The sequence below is a fragment of the Oncorhynchus keta genome, chromosome 7 (genome assembly GCF_023373465.1).
Source record: "Oncorhynchus keta strain PuntledgeMale-10-30-2019 chromosome 7, Oket_V2, whole genome shotgun sequence".
In the NCBI taxonomy this organism is placed as follows: Eukaryota; Metazoa; Chordata; class Actinopteri; order Salmoniformes; family Salmonidae; genus Oncorhynchus; species Oncorhynchus keta.
In genome coordinates this window covers 12,049,498-12,074,043 of record NC_068427.1, presented here as the reverse complement: position 1 = coordinate 12,074,043, position 24,546 = coordinate 12,049,498, and the positions used below count along the sequence as shown (strand labels likewise).

The 24,546-nt window shown below is 44.1% G+C and overlaps 1 protein-coding gene across 7 annotated transcripts in view; it reads left to right on the top strand.

Annotated features, from left to right (window-relative positions):
- LOC118385996 (RNA-binding motif, single-stranded-interacting protein 1-like) overlaps positions 1-24,546 on the top strand; it is a 66,510-nt gene that overhangs the window by 29,182 nt on the left and 12,782 nt on the right. For 3 of the 7 annotated variants that reach the window (XM_035773318.2, XM_035773320.1, XM_035773321.2), the window contains exons 3-13: positions 3,389-3,447; positions 6,649-6,746; positions 19,294-19,451; positions 20,489-20,568; positions 21,208-21,323; positions 21,616-21,665; positions 21,745-21,832; positions 22,522-22,572; positions 23,746-23,856; positions 24,150-24,227; positions 24,417-24,495. In XM_035773318.2, coding sequence (XP_035629211.1) covers positions 3,389-3,447; positions 6,649-6,746; positions 19,294-19,451; positions 20,489-20,568; positions 21,208-21,323; positions 21,616-21,665; positions 21,745-21,832; positions 22,522-22,572; positions 23,746-23,856; positions 24,150-24,227; positions 24,417-24,488 — 961 coding nt within the window. In that variant the 3' untranslated portion in view covers positions 24,489-24,495. The remainder of the gene's footprint in view (positions 1-3,388; positions 3,448-6,648; positions 6,747-19,293; positions 19,452-20,488; positions 20,569-21,207; positions 21,324-21,615; positions 21,666-21,744; positions 21,833-22,521; positions 22,573-23,745; positions 23,857-24,149; positions 24,228-24,416; positions 24,496-24,546) is intronic. The other 4 variants (XM_035773319.2, XM_035773324.2, XM_035773322.2 and 1 more) reach the window with 3 other exon arrangements.

Genomic DNA, 24,546 nt, shown 5'->3' with positions numbered 1-24,546 from the left:
AAGGAGAGCCTGGAGAGGCTTGGGCGAGGAGCTGCAGGGGGGGGGGCGGAGCTGTTGGCCGAGGTTGGAGTAGCCAGGCGGAAGGCATGGCCAGCCGTTGAGAAATGCTTGTTGAAGTTTTCGATAATCATGGATTTATCGGTGGTGACCGTGTTACCTATATTTGTTTTTCTATGTTGTATTTTGCGTTTGGCCTGGTATGGTTCTCAATCAGAGGCAGATGTTGCTCTCCAATTTTGTGATGAAACAAACGTGTGGACGCCACCGCGGACAGACGCCCACCCAGACCCTCCCCTATAAGTTCAGGTTTTGCGGCCGGAGTCCGCACCTTTGGACAATAAGAAGACACAGTGGCAGAATAAATTCAACCACATGTTTGTTTCATCACAAAATTGGAGAGCAACATCTGTTCGGTGAAGTCCACAAAACATATAGCATGTAACAATCTACAGCATGGTCAAGCAAGTTAACGTTTACGACATTTTCAGACTACTAAATAACTATTGAGTTAGAGTTACGGCAAGTCGTAAAGAAAACAGGAGCTGCCTCCACTACTCCATTACCATTTTAACTTCAACATTTCAACATCAAATCACCTATGCTTAGTCTAGGACAGTGACAACTAAAAGATACCAAAAACTATTCAGTCCAATCAACGTAAGCTAAATATGATACGTGGCTGTCCATGGTACTGATTTGTGTGTGTGTGTGTGCGCGTGCGTGCGTGTACTCGTTCGTACAAGTAGAAAAACATGTTGATTCACCCTTCTTGTAGAGAAATGCCAATGCCATCCTCCTCTCTTTCTTGTTGACAAAACGGTCTATCACTCTGTCATACAGTACACACTTGTACTGTATGACACTTTTTTATCCTAGGCTACCTGGCTAAAATGCCTACTCGCTAGCGTAACTTCCTTTCATGGGCAACATTAGCTAGTTAACATTAGCCTTCTACATCTTGCTACATATTGGACGTCCATCCTCTCAGGCCAGGGGCACAACAATGTATAAATTAATGGTTAGATCAGAAACGCCGTTATAATCATTGGCCAGTACGGAGAAATAATAGAAATCACAAGTCCAAATCTCATCTCCTTCCATGGCTAATTTAGTAAACGGACAATTTTAGCTTTCTAGCTAGCCACCGGAGGACAACAACACAACGAGATGCAACAATTAAAGTTGTTTCTGTCAATGATGTACAGTATGCTCTTGATGCGATTTGATAGGAGTGACGCCAAATCCAAACTGCTTTCCCTTGACAGCTTTGTTTTGGAGCCCCAGGACCATTCACAGTTGATCTCACTCAGTTTAGCTCTGATTGGATATTATTTTATATATTTTTATCAAGGGAGGCCAAATGCTCGCTGGCTTCCTTTGCATTCAATGCTACGGGCGGCAACAATGTCATACTCTTTTGGACTAGACAGCAGAGAGGTGTTGTTTCACTCGCTCAAACGCTTTCTCCGGTGAGATACATTCAGCCTCTTGCAAATTGAAGGAACATTCTGAAACACAGAGAGACAAAATAAATGTTGGTAAATGTTTTGGGGAAGCCTGGGTTCCTTTGGCATCTATGAATACACGCCACTCACACCTTGTATAGTCCATGCCTTAACTAATTGAAGCTGTTCTGAGGGCAAAAGGGGGTGTAACGCAATAGTAGGAAGGTGTTCTTAATGTTTTGTACACTCAATGTATGTCCAGTGTATGTCCAAAGGATTTCCTACGTTTCCTTTCCTAGGATGTCGGGGCTTGCCAAACAGTGATGCTAAAGTGAGCTACTCTCATCTTGTCAGTCAGTGTTATCTACTGAATTGCATCGGTGAGAGAGCTGTTCACTTGGCTCCATAATTTGCGTATGCTACTGGAAGGCCTAAGCTTTTTGGCTATTATCTGCAAATAAGTTACTAAAAGCTGTCATGGCAAAGGGTGGCTACTTTGAAGAATCTCAAATATAAATATATTTTGATTTGTCTAACACTTTTTTGGTTACTACATGATTCCATATGTGTCATTTCATAGTTTTGATGTTTTCACTATTATTCTACAATGTAGAAAATAGTACAAATTAAGAAAAACCCTTCAATGAGTAGGTGTGTCCATACTTTTGACCGGTGTTGTATGTTGCAGTAAAACTGTAAATAATCTCAAGAAAAGACAGGTTAAATGTTAAAAGGCTGAATGTCATTTTAAAGTTCTGAGCATATGTACTAGGCTTAGACCTAGACGATATCCAAAACAACCCGACAAATACATTTAATTAATACCTTTTCAGTCATTTAAATAGTAAAGTCATGTCTTGCTACACAATACCACAAGTATTCAATCATTTTGCGGTGTATTTCATATGGAATAAAAGGCATTAGAATGTACCAGAGGCCACCAAAATTGAGCTAATTTCTTAGCAGTGTGCACCTGGCTGCCTACCTTTTCTATTTGGCTGGCTACTCTATGTACTTGTGGAAAACACTGCTATAGGTGACATTTCCCTTTGTGGCAAACTTAAAACCATGCCACACAACCAGATCTGTCACAATCTGTTCTATCTACGACTTGGGGTCGAGATGGAGGACTCATTTTCATAAAGCCACCACCTGCCCACCTCCCAGCTCAGGTCAAAGCTCACACTTCCTCCTCCATCTAGAGAGCCAATCCCCTCATCAATCATTTGTCTGCCGCGCTGATTACTACCAGGGAGGTTCATTTACTACGGTCTGATGTCTGTGTGTTCCTATTTGTTGCATTCATCATTGTACAGAGATAAAGTCGTCATATGTAATTGTTGTGTTCTTTGCATTCTTTGCATTCTGAATAGAGTGCACTGGCTTAGAGCTGAAAAGAAATGCAGTGAAGCCGGGGTTTAGGGGTCACCGCAAAGTTCATCTGTCAGAGCTGGCAGCAGCAGCAGTAACACAGTGCACCAAATAACTGTAAAAGCACAGGATGTAGCTATGGAATGCCACTCGGTCCGCTCTGTCCCTACGTTGTCAAGAGGTCGTAAATCCACAGTGTGTTATGCACATTTTATACACGTTTTTCCACTGAAGACTTACACAAAATGTTTTTAGATGTTCTGTATGTTTATATGTTCTGTATGTCATTTTCACTTGTTTTGAAATCCCTTTGGATAGAGGATAGTTAATCCTGCATAATATCGTTGCATGGTAAAGAATCAAGGCAACCTTTGCTCGAGCGCCGCCGAGATTCTTAAATCCACACGGAAAAGACGTCCTGTTTCTCGTGCTTTTTTTTTTTGTGATGTCATAAATTCTTGTGCAAGCCAGGCCTCACTCTTTGTGGGGTTTTTTTATTTTATGAGAGGCTGTCTGTCTGGTACGGTAACACAGCACAACTAACAATAGCGCTCTTTGTCTTCCTCTCGTAGGTATGGCAAAATTGTGTCAACAAAGGCCATCCTGGATAAGACGACAAACAAATGTAAAGGTGTGTATGGCTTCAACAAGTCGTGACGTAGTGGAGACATTCTGTAAAAAGATCTAGACCCCCCCCACCCCACCCCACACACACACACACACACACACACACAAATATGCACACAAATCAAGAAGTCATGCTCGTGCAACAACCGTCAGGCTTAAAGCAAATAAAAACTCATCACATGCATCATTGAGAGGATACTGGATGTATGTATCACAATGACTCATTGTAATCCAGAATAGCAGTGCAAAGGCTTTGGAGCTTCCAGTCTGTGATATGATGACACATAGGACTTTTACCATAATCCTCCTAATGCTATTATACTAAAGACAATGGCCATGCTAAGGAATGGATGAAGAGCCTTGCTTAAGACCCTCTTTGACTCGTGCAGTGGGTTTGGCGGCCCAGTACTGTCAGAGTGCATTGGCCCGGCCTCGTTGTCATTCAGTCATTCAACAGCTATGTGGCTCATGGGGGGCTGGGCTAGTCAGGAAACAGACAGGCAAAAGGCTGCCACCACTTTGTGTTATTTTAGTCCTGGCCCTTTACTGATGGTCTGTCTGTTACCATGCGTTGTGCTAGCGGCGGATCCCCACACGAAGTGACAGCTCATGCCCCTCCCTCTGGAGCGTGACACAAAGTCTTGGCTCCGGCTGCAGCCCTTGGCCCAACACCCTGTCCTGACTACCGAGGAGCACACTGACACGCAGCCCAGCCCAGCCAGCACGTACCACAGATGGGCCCAGAAGAAAAGAGCTTGGTCACTGTCCTGCTGGGGATTACGATACGCTAAGTAATCACAGGTGGCGGCTGAGAAACATCCTGTCGTCTTCCATTCCGATGTTTACGCCAACTCGCAGCTTGCTCGAAGATACCTATTCAAAAAAACTCCCAAAATCACAACTTGAAAGGAAAATAAACATTTGCCATTTATCTGAATGTCCTCAATAAAAACAAATATCTGAATGTTCAGATTCATGATGTACTTTGGGCTGTTTATCTTCAAGATCAAACTAGGATCTGTAATTAGATTCCACAGTGAGCAGCGGAGAGGTTGCTGTTGGCCTGCGAGGTTGTTTGATGGTTAAATATAGTAACACGGAGTAGGGAGCAGGGAGGAACTGGACTGCAGGTCTGACTCTCGACTGGCCTGGCCTGCATGTAGCCCCAGGGGACAATGAGCTGACCTGAGCCCTGGGCGTCATCATTGCAATCTGCAGCCTCAGCACTGTTCTCTGCTCCCCCGTGCCTACTACACTGTCTCACCACTAGTCATTGACTGACCACCGTTATGGGCCACAGATACAGTAGGTGGGGGTCTACCACACGACAGAACATGGTGGCTTCTGGCCTGGCCTCGCTGTGGTGGGTGTCAAACACAGCCTGCCACTTACTGCCGTAGATGGCAAGTTAGACCTGAGATTTAGTCTCCCTCCCAAATGGCACCCTATTCCCTATATTCTCATAGTGCTCTGGTACAAAGTAGTGCACTATGTAGGGAATATGGTGCCATTTGGGAGGCAGACTAAGTCAAGATTTCACCATGCCCGTTATTGTTTTACTGTTAAAGACTTCCTCCAGCTATTTCAGAACTCTTACAGTTGAAAAGCGATATCCCAAATATAAACACAGTAAAGTACACACACTAAAGTTTTTTATATTTTTTAAAAACTTCTGAGCAAAACATGTCTTTTGTTTTTTCACGACTGCAAACTTCAAGGAGTAGGAGTTCTTATGGGAATCCATCGTGATGTCATCGGCCTCCCCCTTTGTTTGAGGAACAATAGAGGAGCAGTAGAGAACAGAAGGGGAAAGGCCCACCCCATACATGTACCATGTCATGACTTACCTGGACCACCTATTGAGATGTTCCTTTTGTTAAGTAAATCAGGTGTTACATGGTGTGAAAAGGAGAATGGAGTGGCACTGTAGGGATATTCCCTGGTACTTTTGTATACTTTTTAGCCAGTAGTTCTGAAAGTAGGGCTGACAAACCAAACGTGGTCCCCAAATATGTCGTAGTAAGTCACATATGTGCAGATACAGTGGGGAGAACAAGTATTTGATACACTACCGATTTTGCAGGTTTTCCTACTTACAAAGCATGTAGTGGTCTGTAATTTTTATCATAGGTACACTTCAACTGTGGGAGATGGAATCTAAAACAAAAATCCAGAAAATCACATTGTATGATTTTTAAGTAATTAATTTGCATTTTATTGCATGACATAAGCATTTGATCACCTACCAAACAATAAGAATTCCGGCTCTCACAGACCTGTTAGTTTTTCTTTAAGAAGCCCTCCTGCTCCTTGGAGGGAGCTGAAAGTCCATATTGCCCAGCGACAGCCCCGAAACCTGAAGGATCTTGAGAAGGTCTGTATGGAGAAGTGGGCCACAAACCCGGCTGCAGTGTGTGCAAACCTGGTCAAGAACTACAGGAAATGTATGATCTCTGTAATTGCAAACAAAGGTTTCTGTGCCAAATATTAAGTTCTGCTTTTCTGATGTATCAAATACTTATGTCATGCAATAAAATGCAAATGAATTACTTAAAAATCATACAATGTGATTTTCTGGATTTTTGTTTTATATTCCGTCTCTCACAGTTGAAGTGTACCAACGATAAAAATTACAGACCTCTACATGCTTTGTAAGTAGGAAAACCTGCAAAATCGGCAGTGTATCAAATACTTGTTCTCCCCACTGTATGTACACCACGTCATTGCTCTCCCTCTCTCTGCTGCGTCCAGAGAGTCGTTGGGCCCGCCCTGCAACCTCATTGGATAATGCTGGGCATGCCTCTTGTTAGCTGTCACTCAAATGGCAAGGGCTTGAACCTCACTGGCTAGAACTCGAATTGCTAGGGGGCTGACCCACGTGGTCCAAGCTTGCAGTACTCTAAATGGTTCACATAGCTTCCAGAAAACGGTCGCTTTCAAACTAGGGATTTCGTAGCTAATTGAGGTAAGACAGTAATTCTGCTCATAGATTATGCATGTATGAACTACACATAGAAACATCCAGCCCAAAGAAGTTTATTAAATACTTATTGAGTCGCCAAAGTACCGGAGCACGTTTTTAACAGTGTTAACAACAGAAAATACCTATGATATAGCTGAATGATGAATTAGGATAGTTGTGCATGGTGGTCTTTCCAGGTAGACTGTGTAACAGTCTTGACTGGTGTGGTGTTCTGTCCCTCAGGTTACGGCTTTGTGGACTTTGACAGCCCTGCTGCAGCTCAGAAAGCCGTCATTGCCCTGAAGACCAGTGGGGTCCAAGCCCAGATGGCTAAGGTGAGGGTATGCTTCCAGTCTATTTGTATTCTCACACACAAACACCTGACAATACACAGCCTTCAATGGATTTAGGTTGTCCATTTATAGGCAGCAACAACCTGACCCACCCAGCATTACGTAGAGGGATAGGAATCTCCATGCCAGGGGTGCATGTGTACCTCTCGAGTTGGTTTGCAGCCCCCCCTTGACTCTGTGGTCACTGTGAAGTAACATTAGCCCATAGGCTGTGTGTGTGTGTGTGTGTGTGTGTGTGTGTGTGTGTGTGTGTGTGTGTGTGTGTGTGTGTGTGTGTGTGTGTGTGTGTGTGTGTGTGTGTGTGTGTGTGTGTGTGTGTGTGTGTGTGTGTATGCGTGTGTTTGTTTGTACATATGCGTGTGTTTGTTTGTGCATATGCGTGTGTTTGTTTGTGCATGCGCGCGTGTGTGTGTGCTCTTACATTCGCGTGCACTTGCATATACACTATACAGTGTATTCAGAACCCCTTCACCTTTTACACATTTTGTTTTGTTACAACCTTATTCTAAAATGAATTACATGTCATTTTTTTCTCATCAATCTACACACAATACCCCATAATGATGAAGCAAAAACTGTTTTTATATATTTCTGCACACAGAAATAAAACAACGGAAATATGACATTCACATACGTATTCAAACCATTTACTCTGTACTTTGTTGAAGCACCTTTGGTGGCGATTACAACCTTGAGTCTTCTTGGGTATGACGCTACAAGCTTGGCACACCAGTATTTGGGGAGTTTTTCCCATTCTTATCTGCAGATCCTCTCAAGCTCTGTCAGGTTGGATGGGGAGCGTCGCTGCACAGCTATTTTCAGGTCTCTCGGGTTCAAGTCCAGGCTCCAGCTGGGCCACTCAAGGACATTCCGAGACTTGTCCCGAAGCCACTCCTGCGTTGTGTTGGCTGTGTTCTTAGGGTCGTTGTCCTGTTGGAAGGTGAAACTTTACCCCAGTCTGAGGCCCTGAGCAATCTGGAACAAGTTTTCATCAAGGATCTCTCTGTACTTTGCTCCATTCATTTTTCCCTTGATCCTGACTAGTCTCCCAGTCCCTGCCAATGAAAAACATCCCCACAGCATGATGCTGCCACCACCATTCTTCACCGTAGAGATGGTGCCAGCTTTCCTCCAGACGTTTTCTCAGACCAGAGAATCTTGTTTCTCCTGGTCTGAGAGTCCTTTAGGTGCCTTTTGGCAAACTCCAGCAGGCTATCATGTGCCTTTTACTGAGGAGTGGCTTCCGTCTGGCCACTCAACCATAAAGGCCGGATTGGTGGAGTGCTGCAGAGATGGTTGACCTTCTGGAAGGTTCTCCCATCTCCACAGAGGAACTCACCTCCCTGACCAATGCCCTTCTCCCCTGATTTCTCAGTTTGGACGGGCGGCCAGCTTTAGAAGGAGTCTTGGTGGTTCCAAACTTCTTCCATTTAAGAATGATGGAGGCCACTGTATTCTTGGGGACGTTCAATGCTGCAGAAATGTTTTGACACCCTTTCCCAGATCTGTGCCTCAGAGCTCTACTGACAATTCCACACCGTTGCTGACAAGGGGCTAAAAATCAAAGACACAGCCATGCAACCTTCATAGACAAACATTGGCAGTAGAATTGCCTTACTGTTCTGTGACTTTCAACGTGGCACCGTCATAGGATGCCACCTTTCCAACAACTCAGTTCGTCAAATTTCTGCCCTGCTACAGCTGCCCCAGTCAACTGTAAGTGCTGTTATTGTGAAATGGAAACGTCTAGATGCAACAATGGCTCAGCCCTAAGTGATAGGCCATACAAGCTCACAGAACGGGACTGTTGAGTGCTGAAGCATGTAGTGCATAAACATCGTCTGTCCTCAGTTGCAACAATCACTACCGAGTTCCAAACTACCAATGGAAGCAATGTCAGAACAATAACTGTTTGTTCAATGGCCGAGGAGCCGCACATAAGCCTAAGATCACCATGCGCAATGCCAAGCGTCGGCTGGAGTGGTGTAAAGCTTGTCACCATTGGACTCTAGAGTGATGAATCACGCTTCACCATCTGCCAGTCTGAAGGACAAATCTGGGTTTACCGGTTGCCAGGAGAACGCTACCTTTCCAAATGCATAGTGCCAACTGGAAAGTGTTGTGGAGAAGGAATAATGGTCTTGGGCTGTTTTTCATGGTTGGGGCTAGACCCCTTAGTTCCAGTGAAAATACATCTTAATGCTACGCATGACATTCTAGACGATTCTGTGCTTCCAACTTTGTGGCAACAGTTTGGGAAAGGCCCTTTCCTGTTTCAGCATGAAAATGCCCTCGTGCACAAAGTGAGGTCCATACAGAAACGGTTTGTCGAGATGGGTGTGTAAGAACTAGCCTGCACAGATCACAGACCTCAACTCGACCGATTAATCGGAATGGCCCATTAATTAGGGCAGATTTCAAGTTGTCACAACAATCGGAAATCAGTATTTTTGGGTGCCGATTTGCTGATTTAAATCAAATATATATATTTTAAATACCTTTTATTTAACTAGGCAAGTCAGTTAAGAACACAATCTTATTTTCAATGACGGCCTAGGAACGGTGGGTTAACTGCCTTGTTCAGGGGCAGAACGACAGATTTTCTTGCAACCTTACAGTTAACTGGTCCAACGCAATAATGACCTGCCTCTCTCTCGTTGCACTCCACAAGGAGACTGCCTGTTACGCAAATGCAGTAAGCCAAGGTAAGTTGCTAGCTAGCATTAAACTTATCTTATAAAAAACAATCAATCATAACCACTAGTTAACTACACATGGTTGATGATATTACTAGATATTATCTAGTGTGTCCTGCGTTGCATATAATCTGACTGAACATACAAGTATCTAAGTATCTGACTGAGCGGTGGTAGGCAGAAGCAGGCGCGTAAACATTCATTCAAACAGCACATTTGTGCGTTGTGCCAGCAGCTCTTTGTTGTGCGTCAAGCATTGCGCTGTTTATGACTTCAAGCCTATCAACTCCCGAGATGAGGCTGGTGTAACCGAAGTGAAATGGCTAGCTAGTTAGCGCGCGCTAATAGCGTTTCAAACGTCATTCGCGCTGAGCCTTCTAGTAGTTGTTCCCCTTCCTCTGCATGGGATGGTGGCGCTGCTGGTTTGTGTAGTTAACCACTAGTTAACTACACATGGTTGATGATGGTGTAAACATTCATTCAAACAGCACATTTGTGCGTTGTGCCAGCAGCTCTTTGTTGTGCGTCAAGCATTGCGCTGTTTATGACTTCAAGCCTATCAACTCCCGAGATGAGGCTGGTGTAACCGAAGTGAAATGGCTCAAACGTCATTCGCGCTGAGCCTTCTAGTAGTTGTTCCCCTTCCTCTGCATGGGTAACGCTGCTTCGATGGTGGCTGTTGTCGTTGTGTTGCTGGTTTGAGCCCAGGGAGAAGCGAGGAGAGGGACGGAAGCTATACTGTTACACTGGCAATACTAAAGTGCCTATAAGAACTTCCAATAGTCAAAGGTTAATGAAATACAAATGGTATAGAGGGAAATAGTCCTATAATTCCTATAATAACTACAACCTAAAACTTCTTACCTGGGAATATTGAAGACTCATGTTAAAAGGAACCACCAGCTTTCATATGTTCTCATGTTCTGAGCAAGGAACTTAAACGTTAGCTTTCTTACATAGCACATATTGCACTTTTACTTTCTTCTCCAACACTTTGTTTTTGCATTATTTAAACCAAATTGAACATGTTTCATTATTTACTTGAGGCTAAATTGATTTTATTGATGTATTGTATTAAGTTAAATTAAGTGTTCATTCAGTATTGTTGTAATTGTCATTATTACAAAAAAATATATATATATCGTCCGATTAATCGATATCTGCTTTTTTTCGACCTTTAACCTCAACCCTATCGAACACCTTTTGGGATGAATTGTGAGCCGACTGCGAGTCAGGCCTAAATGCCCAACATCAGTGCCCGACCTCACTTAGGCTCTTGTGACTGAATGGAAGCAAGTCCCCTCGGCAATGTTCCAACATCTAGTGGAAAGCCTTCCCAGGAGAGTGGAGGCTATTATAGCAGCAAAGGGGGGGACCAACTCCATATTAATGATTTTGGAATGAGATGTTTGACGAGCAGGTGTCCACATTCTTTTGGTCATGTAATGTGTGTGTGTGTGTGTGTGTGTGTATGCCTAATGTCATCCTGTCAGCTGAGTACTCACCCGCTTTGGAGGGGCTCCAGGTGTGAGTGGCACCAAACTGTGAGGTGGAGAGGACAGGCTGATGATACGCTGCGATGACAACAGGGTGACGTGCTGAAGAAGGAATCCTCTCTGGGGGCGTGTGTCTAAGCCTCAGTAGGAGCAGAGAGGCCTCAGTGTCCCCTTTCCAAAGGAGGTGCATAGGGCAGTCAGTGTCTGCGTCCCAAAATGGATTCCTATTCCCTATTTAGTGTAGCGCACACCATTTGAGACTCAAGCAGTGTGTATTTTATAAAGGAGGCTCATCTCGTCTGCTCAGAGGGCTTATTTACGCTAGCCTTTCCAAAGCCGCCTCCGGCCAACCGCACTTTCAGGCAAAACCAACCACGGCACAAATTGTTGGGAAATATACTTTCCTGTGTCCTCTCTCTACATCCAAAGATGATAGATGTAAATGTAAATCAACGGGGTTCCAGGTTTAGAAAGTCTTAAATGGATTCAAGTACAGCCTGGCACTGAGACAAGTTTGATTGCCTTGGCTTTAGGCAAGACAGGTGAAGGCCGGGCTGCTTTTTGACACAGTGCCGAATATTCATGTCTCACAGACTTTTCCGTAATTACTGGAAAATCATGTGCTTGCATAAACATATTTTCCAGTTTATAGTGTGAAGAAGTAAAGTGTATATATTAAATGAGCCATTAGTTTCTCTTTCAACCTTCTGGAAATATTGCTGTGGAAATTTGGAAGGAAAAAAGGGTCAAAGTAACGTGAAATTATGAATAAGACAAGGTGGTGAAGATGGATCTTAGTTTGAGAAGCATGAGTCATGAGCCTTGCATTTTGTGTGTAACCGATCGAGCTTGGTGCAGCAGTACTCCCTGAAGTCGCACCAGTTTGTGCCACTTTAAAAAGGCCTGACTAACTAGACTGCCTGTAATGAAAGGGCTATGATCAGGGTACGTGTAGCCAGTTTGCCCTGTTATAGAATGTCCTTTGAAAGTCTTATGTGTCCGGTTGGACTGAGCTCAGTAAGGCTGCCACAGTTTCGAGGCCAGTTTCTGGTGGGAGTCAATTGGGCAGAGATTTCACATTGTTGGTCTTCAAAGGGGCAGCAGGCCCTGTAATAACTTTGAACAATGTAGTTTACATTCTTGGACAGAAGAAAGGGAAGTAAATAATTGGAGGTTGTCGTGGCAACTCCGCCAGTTAAATTTGTTGGGGGGATCAGGCCTGAAAAGTCTGAACAAGAATCCTAGAAAAGATATTCCCCCGTGAATCTCTGCGGCTTCTTGACATCCCTCCGTGCACCTATTTAACTTTTAATTCAAATAAATCTGTTTTGTAGGGCATCCCTAAGTTTAATATAGGCATTGTTCAAGGTAAAGGCCATTAAAAAGTCAGAGCCTTTTCAGTTAAATGTTTTCTCATTATTACAAGGGCTTGCTTGGGCTTAATGGACACTCCAAACAAACAGCCATTTTTCCTGAAAGGGTTTTTTTCTCTGTCTGGGCACCATTCAAAAGGCATTCACTCATTATTATTTCAAAGGCAGGTGGGTGGAAAGTCAGCATAAGGGTTTCCTGTTGAAAATGTTCTCCTAATGTTATTCCCATGGATGAATCACGCTTAGATTGGTTCCTTTTCCTCGATGCATGCATACTTATATTCTCACATGGCGTCGGAGAAGAAGGCAGACGTTTTACGTGTCCCCAACCGATTGTGTTTTTTGGTTTGTTTATAACTTATCTTTTTACTTATTTTGTACATAATGTTGCCGCTACTGTCTCTTATGACCAAAAATAACTTCTGGACATCAGGACTGCGGTTACTCACCACGGACTGGCAGTATCCTTTTTTCCTTTAACGAGTCTGACGAGGCGAACGATATACTGCTTTCTCGGGAACAGGCCCAGATCCCTTTGATTTACGTGAAGAGGAAAAGGGGCCAGAGGGCGGGCCTTCTGAGAATTCATATGCGATCAAATAAACCCCCACTTCCTTCCATTCTGCTAACAAACGTGCAATCTTTGGAGAATAAAATCGATGACCGACGGGGAAGATTAAACTACCAACAGGACATTCAAACTGTAATATCTTATGCTTCACGGAGTCGTGGCTGAACGACGACACTATCAACATACAGCTGGCTGGTTATAGGCTGTACCGGCAGGATAGAACAGCGGCGTCTGGTAAGACAATAGGCGACGGACTATTGTAAATAACAGCTGTTGCACGATATCTAAGGAAGAGTATTTCATGATCAGCTGTAGACCAATTATCTACCTAGAGAGTTTATCTGTATTTTTCCTAGCTGTTTACATACCACCAGCATTGACTGAGGTGTTTTCCGCCATAAGCAAACAAGAAAATGCTCACCCAGAGGTAGCGCTCATAGTAGCCGGGGACTTTAATTCAGGGAAACTTAAATCCGTTTGACCAAATTTCTATCAGTATGTTAAAATGTGCAACCAGAGGGGGAAAAACTCTGGACCACCTTTACTCCACACACAGAGATGCATACAAAGCTCTCGCTCGCCCTCCTTTTGTCTAATCTGACCATAATTCTATCCTCCTGATTCCTGCTTACAAGCAAAAATTAAAGCAGGAAGCACCAGTGACTAGATCAATAAAAAAGTGCTCAGATGATGCAGATGCTAAACTACAGGACTGTTTTAATAGCACAGACTAGAATATGTTCCGGGATTCCTCCGATGGCATTGAGGAGGACACCACATCAGTCATTGGCTTCATCAATAAGTGCATCGATGATGTCATCCCCACAGTGACTGTACATACATACCCCAACCCGAAGACATGGATTACAGGCAACATCCGCACTGAGCTAAAGGCTAGAGATGCCGCTTACAAAGAGCGGGACTCTAACCCGGAAGCTTATAAGAAGTCTCGCTATGCCCTCTGACGAACCATCAAACAGGCAAAGTGTCAATACAGGACTAAGGTCGAATCGTACTACACCGGCTCTGACACTCGTCGGATGTGGCAGGGCTTGCAAACTATTCAAGACTACGAAGGGAAGCACAGCAGAGAGCTGCCCAGTGACACAAGCCTACCAGATGAGCTAAAGTACTTCTATGCTCGCTTCGAGGAAAATAACACTGAAACATGCATGAGAGCACCAGCTGTTCCGGAAGACTGTGATCACGCTCTCTGCAGCCAATGTGAATAAGACCTTTAAATAGGTGTCTTCACTGAAATATTCAACCTCTACCTGTCCGAGACTGCCCTTTCCCACCTGGACAAAAGGAACACCTATGTGAGAATGCTATTAATTGACTACAGCTCAGCATTTAATACCATAGTGCCCTGAAAGATCATCAATAAACAAAGGACACTGGGACTAAACACCTCCCTCTGCAACTGGATCCTGGACTTCCTGATGGACCACCCCCAGGTGGTAAGGGTAGGTAACAACACATCCCCCACACTGATCCTCAACACAGGGGCCCCTCAGGGGTGCGTGCTCAGTCCCCTCCTGTACTCCATGTACCACTCATGACTGCACGGTCATGCACGACTCCAACACCATCATTACGTTTTCCGATTACACAACAGTGGTGGGCCTGATCACTGACAATGACGAGACAGCCTATAGGGAGGTCAGAGACCTGGCCGTGTGGTGCCAGGACAACAACCACTCCCTCAACGTGATCAAGACAAGGGAGATGATTGTGGACTACAGGAAAAAGAGGACCAAGCACGCCCCCATTCTCATCTACTGGGCTGCAGTGGAGCAGGTTGAGAGCTTCAAGTTCCTTGGTGTCTACATCACCAACAAACGAACATGGTCCTAGCACACCAAGACAATTGTTAACAGGGCATACAAAACCTATTCCCCCTCAGGAGACTTAAAAGATTTGGCATGGGTCCTCAGATCCTCAAAAGGTTCTACAACTGCACCATCGAGAGCATCCTGACTGGTTGCATCACTGCCCCCCTCTTTTACAGCTCTGCTACTCTCTGTTGTTATCATCTATGCATAGTCACTTTAATAACTCTACCTACATGTTACCTCAACTAACCAGTGCCGCCGCACATTGACTCTATACCGGTACCCCCCTGTATATAGTCTCACTATTGTTATTTTACTGCTGCTCTTGAATTACTTGTTACTTTTATTTCTTATTCTTATACATATATTTTTTAAACTGCATTGTTGGTTAGGGGCTTGTAAGTAAGCATTTCACTGTAAGGTCTACACCTGTTGTAGTCGGCGCATGTGACGAATACAATTTGATTTGACAATCTAACCTGTTGCAGAAGGGTATATCTGTCACGATCGTCGTATGAAGCGGACCAAAATGCAGCGTGGTATGTGTTCATGATGATTTTTTTATAAAAGAAAGCACTGAACACTGAATACAAACTATACAAAACAATAAACAAAATAACGACATTGAAGCTATAATGAGAACTGTGCTGACACAAGCAACTAACATAGACAATCAACCACAAACAAACAGTGAAACCCAGGCTACCTAAGTATGATTCTCAATCAGAGACAACTAATGACACCTGCCTCTGATTGAGAACCATACTAGGCTGAAACATAGAAATCCCAAAATCATAGAAAAACAAACATAGACTGCCCACCCCAACTCACGCCCTGACCATACTAAATAATGACAAAACAAAGGAAATAAAGGTCAGAACGTGACAATATCATATATCAATAGCATTGGTGGATACAAATAACATCCTTAATAATATATGCATAAACTTGTTTTGGATTGACTAGTAAACATCCTCTTGTGTTGATGGATGAGGAAGATCTAATTCACTACTTATTTTGGACATAAACAGATGACCGTAGTAATAACCGTGTGCCCTAAACACACCATTTGGAGGGACTAACTCTCAGGCTAGACAAGCAAACACTCCCCTCCACCCCACCCCCCATCCCCTCCCATCAGCCCGCCACTGGCCCTCGGTGAGCACGCCTCGGTCACATGACTGCTAATGACTGTTTTGCTGTTGACCCCATTCACTGCTGCACAAACAGATGTCTTATCTCGCTGCCAAATTTTGGTTCCTGCGTTTTAAGAGCTGCTCCACACGCACAGGAAGGCTTTCTTCTCTCTAATTTCTCTCAGATGATGACGGAATTAGGAGTTAGTCGGGGTTTATACTAAGAGAACTCCTATTCGGGATGACTCACGGGTAAACCATGTGGAAATTATCCGACACTCAACCCCTTCCTTTGATCCATTGACTATATTACTAGTCAAATTCCCTGTGGAATACAGGTTGCGTGTTGACTATTCCCTAATTCCTATGTTTTAACACATAATGTAGGCAGCCTGCTATCTGAATGGATCTACGTGGCCTATTCGATATTACATCTTTAAAGCCCATTTAATTGGATGAACGCTTCACCATTACCCTTTAGATAAGGAAGTCTTTTTGAGCTTGAATATAACTAGTGTGTGTGTGTGTGTGTGTGTGTGTGTGTGTGTGTGTGTGTGTGTGTGTGTGTGTGTGTGTGTGTGTGTGTGTGTGTGTGTGTGTGTGTGTGTGTGTGTGTGTTGTTTGGTTTTGATTATCCTTGTGGGGACCAGAAGTCCTCAGAAGGATAGCAAAACAAGTAAAATTCGGACAAGTGGGGACATTTCGCCGGGTCCCCACAAGGAACACGTTTTTCTTTTCGGCTTAGGTGTTAGGTTTAGCGTTAGAATCAGGGTTAGGGGATATGTTTAGGTTTAGTTTTAGGATTAGGTTTTTAGGCGTAAGGTTAGGTTTAGGGTTAAGGGTTAGGGAATTAGGATTTTGAATGGGACATTTTTTGGGGGTCCCCACAAGAATAGTAAAACAAAGGTGTGTTTGTGTGGTGAACAGGGAGGAGTGTTGCTGACCCCTCTTTCCATTCCAGAGAGCTCTTTAGAATTATTAGAGCAGCACACACACACACACTCTGAGCCCTGGTGCTGCTGAGTGCTGAAACACACTCCTCCCTTCGCCTAGCCATCGATCTCACCTTTACCTCCTCACCAACCCCTCTTGATTCAACACATGTTCTGGGTGCGGCTTTGCTCTGCTGTTATTTTCTGTGTGGGGCCAAATTCATTGTTCCTAAATAGTTGGATGTTGTTTTTTCTGTCGGCGTATTACTTTAGTGTTAGGCTGGGCTCTGAATACAGCAGGACGCTGATGAATATTAATGGGGAGAGGCTGCTCCCCGGGTACCCGTAACTGTGTCTTATGTTTCTGCTGATGCTATTGAAATACAGGAAGAAATCAGCTGATGTGGGTCTCAACCAGCCGTGGGCTGCATGCAAATCACTCCTCATCACTATTCATGGTGACCCTTTATTAGCGAAAAACACAGGCAGACAAAGACGGCAAAGCGGGAGAAAGACATCATGGCCAGGGTTAACCCAATCACGGTAGTCAGATGGGTCTCAGAGTGTGCATTCAAAATGGCACCCTATTCCCCATCTTCTTTTAGCAGCGCTGGTGTATTTAAAACGGAACAGTCCACGGGAAGCCAGAAGTGAAATCAAATTGAATTTCAACTTACTGTGCCAGTGGGCTGGACTGTTGGTCCTTAAAACAGGGGGAATTTAAGACAAACTATCTCAAGGAGTGGTCACCAATGCAATCTCCAAGACATTCCTCATCGAACACCAAACATTTCTGTGAAGAACTCAACGATAAAGCCTTTGGCGCTGTCGGCGGTAGGTACACTTGATTCAGCAGCCATAGCTCGGGGAAGGCAAAAGTGTTCCCATTTTGAGCCATTTCATATGTCTGAAGGTAGAACTCCACCTACAAGGCAGGCCCAGAGAGCAAATCACGTGCAACTATAAGGCCTGCCACTGGCCAATCAGATGGCTCAGATCACCGTGCCTGCACAGTTTCCTCGAGCCATAGACTCTGTAAAAAGAAATCTTGAACGCATAACAAAGTTGATGCTGTAAGACTTTCAAACTTGTAAAACCCCGACTACAGAGAGACAGCTAATAACGAAAAGAGCTGCTGTTTTTTTTATGAGTAAGCGTACGTTTAAATTGTTATTCAGCACTGCCCAAACGTTGTTCAACATTTTTATAAGCCATAAAATGCCTTCTCCCTACTTCCATTTACGCTATAACCAGCACTGCAGCTGCAATGAAAAAGCACAGCAAAGTGTTCCGATAAGCTTGCATTGTTATTATTAGCGGTTTGTTTCTTTTTTTAATATTGAGGGATATTTTACTTTCTTTGCTCATAGGAGTAACAACATGAATTGGTGCATGAGGCAAAGATAATGCCGTTCGACTTGAGTTTCACCATCACCTGGAAGACTGTGTCCCCCGTTTCTCAGCGGATGAGAGACAGCCTCGCCGCAGTTCCCTCCCTCCCCTCAGACTGACCATCAGATGCAGGCCATCAGCCCAGTAAAAAAAAAAAAAAATCAAATTACTATGCTCAGTCAGCTATGCCTCACAAGTAATACAACAAATGATCAGTTACCAGTGATTATATACAATTTTTTTTATTTTTATATATATATAATTTCAAAATGGTCTGAGAACAACATCATTGGCAGGGCAATTCAAGCGTAGCCAATATGCAGTGATAATGTATTGGGCCTATAAATTACTGCACAAACCTCATTGCTACAGTACTGTTTTTAATTGGTTAATGTTGCATAGGCTTATGTTTTTTTAAAGTCATGTTTAAAAAAATTAACAAATCTGAGCGGTAGATCTCGGCATGCACTTTGACTCCGACAGTGACCGTGACTCACCAAAAGGTTGGTGTGACCACCGCTCTAAAGGAAAGTATTATTCAACAGACCTTCCGAACGTGGGTCTGTTGTCGACTCACTTACTCTCTGCTTACCATGTCAAAAATAAGTCACCCACAAGTTATTCCTTGTTTGTGCACATACAGTATGGCACACATACAGGATTGAGGTAAGCAGAGAGAAATGGAACGTCTGTTTATGAAAAATATTCATAATAACTTCTGGCTTCCCACAATTGCGTGCAAGGCTAGTGTAAATACACCAGCGTTGCTAAAAGCAGCTATTTCCTCTACAGCGCACTACTTTTTGAGCCCTATGGGCCCTGGTCAAGAGTAGTGCGCTAAAAGCAATAGGGTGCAATTTGGGACTCAGACAGGGACAAGGAATTATTCATGGGATGTGACTGTGTAAGCAGTTCTGGTGACCTCTGAATAAACTACGTTGAAACAGAATCCAAAATCGTCCCTCACACCTGCCGTGCCTGAAACTGAAATGAATGCCAATAAAGAGATTTGTGTTGGAAAGTTTGAGATGTTGGTGTTTTTCCACGTGTGTCATGGTGGTCATTAAACACCTTTGAATGTTTCCTATTTTTATCACCACTCAGCAACAAGAACAAGACCCCACCAACCTGTATATCTCCAACCTGCCGCTGTCGATGGACGAGCAGGAGCTGGAAAACATGCTGAAACCGTTTGGCCAAGTCATCTCTACCCGGATACTGAGGGACTCCAATGGAGCCAGTAGAGGAGTGGGCTTTGCAAGGTCAGCCTCTGGCATACTGTGCTCAAAATGAACTTATTCTATTTGATTCTATTCTAAATGACCACGTACGGTAGTTGGAGAATGAACAGGAGTCACAACCTCTTTTTTTTTTTTTTTTTTCACATGACAGAAATTGATAGCGTGAGTTTGTGCTATTATGCCAACTGCTTGTCACTCCTTGTTATGCAAATGTATGTTGGGCTTGGCAAGGCCAGCAATGGAGTTTACAAGTGCACAAACAGATCTGAGATCAGGCTTAACATTTATATCACATAATCAAAATACCCAACAATACATGGCTTCCCACTGGGCATAGACGATAATTCAATTTATATTCTACGTTGGTTCGTTGTAATTTCATTGAAATGACGTGGAAACACGTTGATTCAACCAGTGTGTGCCCATTGGGTTGACTATAGCGGCAGCCCATTCGTTTGCAATAAAGTGTTATTGTATTTCCACCTATTTTAATTCAGTTTTTCACAAGAGAGGTTGAGTGAACACAGTGTGGTTAGTTGTTGATCCTAGGGGACGACAATGGTTTAATGCAAGGGCTCTGGTGGCGCGCGAGAGAGGGAGAGAGAGAGAGAGAACGCGAGAGAGAACGCGAGAGAGAACATGAGAGAAAGAAAGGGAACAAAGGGAGAGAGCATGCATTCTGTTGAAAAGGGTGTAATTATAGTGTTAATCAGGGCCTCCTCCTTTCAAGCTCGCATAACAGGACACCAGGCCAATCTAAAAGGGTTTGATTCACAAATTAGCAACGTAGGATCATAGGAATGTCTGTCTATGAGAGGGTGTGCTGTCAAGTCCTTTTACTACAGCAAATATATGAATATATACTAACCTCAAGTGCACTCTAAGACCTGTCAACCAAGATAAAAGTCCAGTATATTGATATTTAAAATAAACTACATTTTATGGAAAGCCTGCATTTGTGTTCACTCTTAAACATAAAGCACTGTAGGTTGCCACCATGTGATTCTGCAGTATATATCGTGGATTTGATTTAACTTCATTTAACCTACATATTTCAGGATGGAGTCGACAGATAAATGTGATGCCGTTATCTCTCACTTCAACGGGAAGTTTATTAAGACACCACCTGGAGTTCCTGGTAAGAGACCGATTTCTACAAATCAGTTGTTTTCGCTCTTTTGACCAGCAGCACTGCTCTCAATGGTTCGCTCTTTTATTAAATAGCTTCAAATTACAGTAAATGGTGGATTGCCTGTCGGTTCATTGGGATGAGAACCAAGACATTGAGTCGTCAGGCAGCGAGGGGTCAAGCATGGTAATACAGCGAGGGGTCAAACTGATAATACTGGGTATGTGTGTGGTGATGGCCCCCATAGGGCCCCATAGATCCAACGTTATAAGGCCCCCATAGACCCATCACTAAGAGGCAGAGTGCAGAGCTGCCTTGTGTGGCCAGAGAGCTGCCTGCCTTCTTTCCCACTCTAAGCTATTTAATTGGATTATTTGACTCAAATCGTGTCCTCTGGCCCTGCTGCCTTTAGGAGAGGACGGGGATTACAGGGCCGCAGCTGTCCAAATGTGATGTCTGTGTTTCCCAGCCGGGTGTCTTAAAGCCCACTCCCAAGCTCAGCAAGAGCTGGCCGCCTGATTGACAGTACAGTAAGCAATGCAGACAGCACCGTGCATACTATGGTAGCGTTTGTGAAGCCCCTCTCTCTCTCTCTGCCTTTGTTCCCTTTCGCTCTCTCTCGCTCTCGCTCTCCCTCTCTCTCTCCAGCGCCACCGGAGCCCTTGCTGTGCAAGTTTGCTGACGGCGGGCAGAAAAAGAGGCAAAGCCAGAATAAATTTGTGCAAAACAGCCGCGCGTGGGCTAGAGACGGCGATGCTAGACTGGTGAGTGCTGCTGCCCTTTCGTTTCAGCATGCATTTTGGATGGAGTGTGAATTACTGTACATGGAGGGGCACATCTATCGCGGGCATTCTGGCTCCAGTTTCAATGAACATGCGTCAAGGTTAAATCTTATACCAAAAACGGACAGATTTACGAAGTGTAAATACAGTAGTTAGTCCACAGGTGTCAAGGGGAGATGTGTTTGTGTGTGTAGGTTGCCTCAGGGTATGGGTTAGCTCCTCTCATTAGGTTAGCTCGTCTCATTTTAGCTCCTGTTATTTTGTATGTCCCCAGGCTGGAATGACCCTCACGTACGACCCCACCACAGCTGCTATGCAAAATGGGTAAGAAGAGCCACTGCAACAAACCCAGTGTTCCTATTATCTTGTAGGACTTTATAAGCAGTTGAACTTCCTTCTACAGATTTTATGTGTCGCCGTACAGCATCGGAAACAGGATGATCTCTCAAACGTCCATGTCTCCATATATCTCCCCTCTCTCCACGTACCAGGTTGGCATCTACCTCATTCAATTTCAATGGATAGATGGGTTTGCATGACTTTGAATAGCGTTACTATTATATACACCCATAATACACATTTTCTGTAACTGACCAGCTATTTATGAACCTTTTATGACACTTGGGAGTGTTCTCCTTGGAGGATTGTGGTTCGGGATGTGAGAGGTCACTATGGCCTTTCTCAGAGCTGTGTGTGTGTGTGTGTGTGTGTGTGTGTGTGTGTGTGCGTGCGTGCGTGTGTGTGTATAAAATCAGTGCAAGAGAGTCAGTGCAAATAGTCCGGGTAGCCATTTGATTAACTGTTCAGCAGTCTTATGGCTTGGGGGTAGAAGCTGTTCAGGAGCCTTTTGGTCCCAGACTTGGCACTCCGGGCACTGCTTGCCGTGCTGTAGCAGAGAGAAAGTTGGCTGGGGTCTTTAGACAATTTTCCGGGCCTTTCTCTGACACGACCTAGTATAGAGGTGTGCGTCCCAAATGGCACCCTGTGCTCCATATAGTGCACTATTTTTGACCCAGGGCTCCGGTCAAACTTAGCACGCCACATAGGGAATAGGGTGCCATTTGGGACGCAGTCCTGTAGTGCTGAGCCAAACACAGAGGCGTGTGAGCTCCTGAAATAGCTCCCTCCCAGTGCCTGCCCTGTGCTCGTATATTTACAGAGTGTATGTGTGATGTTCCAGGTACAGAATCCCTCCTGGGTTACTCACCAGCCCTACATCATGCAGCACCCAGTAAGACCAAATATACTACCTTTCTCTCGCCGTCCTTTACTCTACTGCCTCTTTCCTCACATCTCCTGTCCTTTTCTTTCCTCCCTCACTTTGTCATGTTTCTCCTCTCCTTTTTCCCTTTCCATCTTATCTCTTCTGTTCTTTCTTACTCTGGTCAGATGCATAAATCAGCTGTTCCCTTCGCTTTGTGTTATTTCGAAAAAGAGGAGAAACGGGGATGTGGAAAGGGACATGAAGGGTGATGATGCCACACTTACAGTACAGTGTGTGACTGGGCTCTCTGCGATTTACTGGCACTACGGTGTTGACAAAAATACTAGCACCAGGATGCCTGGCTCCCTTGGTGTTGCTCACCACACGACAAGTTGGAAACACTTCAAACATCTTGTGTTTGATGACTGATTCCATTTGTATTTCCTAACAGATGGTTGGGAGCTGAGTAAGTATTGCTCTGTAATAAAGTATTTCTCATTTTCACAAGGAAATAGCAGTTCCCAATGGATGTTTTTACAAATAATCCTCCCCATGTGCCTCTAGCCTTTTCAGTGTTAATCAGCCAGGATTGTCAGTGTCTGTGGAATATAGGCCCTGGTCAAATGTAGTCCAATGTACACGGAATAGGGTGCCATTTGAGAGGCATCCAGTGACTTCTAAAGCCAGAATGGCCAGCTACCTTGTAATGTGGATACAGGATATGAAGTCCGACACACTGAGCTCAGTTGATCTCCCTCTTGGTCTGAAACCCAACACAGGGCAAGCCCTGGTGGAACTATAAATGATTCACGAAGGAAAAGGATTTCATCTAGGTATTACTGCAACCCTCTCCAGCCTCCACCTGTCTGCCCTGACTAGTGCCAAGAGACTGAACAGGATCCCAAATGGCACCCTGTTCCCTTTATAGTGTACTACTGCTGACCAGGTTCCCTTCAGGCTCTCGTCAAAAAGTAGTGCACTTACTTAGGACACGGGGTGCCAATTAGGACACAATCAGTCTGTCCTTCTTTCTCTCTTCCCCTTTCTCCTGTTTCTGTCATTTAAATATTTGGGGTAGTAACCGTGGGTTTGTATTGCATTTACTTGTTTTAAGTGCAAATAAATAGAGGATCTATGGATGTCTGTATGCCTCTGCTACCCTCTGCTGCTCTGCTCTCATCCTCACACTCTCCGTCCCAGGGAGCGGTGATATCGCCCTCTATGGACCATACTATGTCACTACAGCCTACATCCATGATGAGCCCTCTCACTCAGCAGATGAGTCATCTCTCCATGGGCAGCACAGGAACAGTAAGAGGGGAATGGGTAAACTAGGTCCACAGTGGGTTCATGTGTTACATAATTAGAGCAAGGGCCATACCGTATGTATCTCAGAGTAGGAGTGCTGATTTAGGATCAGTTTGGGCTAATAGATCAGGAAAAAGAGTACATGCACCTGATCCTAGACCAGTGCTCCTATTCTCAGACACTTGATAGATACGGCCCCAGAAGTACATTTGATGATGGGATCTGTATTGTTTATCGCCTTGAAGTAGAATTTCAGATGGATTTATACTTACACAGTTCTTTCCTTCTTTGTGCAGTATATGGCAGCAAACTCTATGCAAGGAGCCTATATTCCCCAGTATGCACACATGCAGACGGCAAATGTTCCAGTGGAGGTTTGTGATTAACTTACTGTTTATAAAGTACCTGAGGTATAAAATTATAGCTATAAGATTTTAGCTCTACGTACTACGCGGGTGTTTATAGACACTAGGTAAGAGAGGTCATTCACATAGATAACTATTGATGTATTTATAGATGTTAAACTGCTGTTGAGCTTTATCCAGTCTTCATTTTTCTTCCAGGACAACAGTCAGCAACAACAGATGGAGTCATCTGGTGATCATTCTCCTTACACCTACCAACAAACCAAGTAACTCAGAGGTACAGTCAGTGTCTTATATTGTGAATGGGGTACACCTTATTCGCTATATA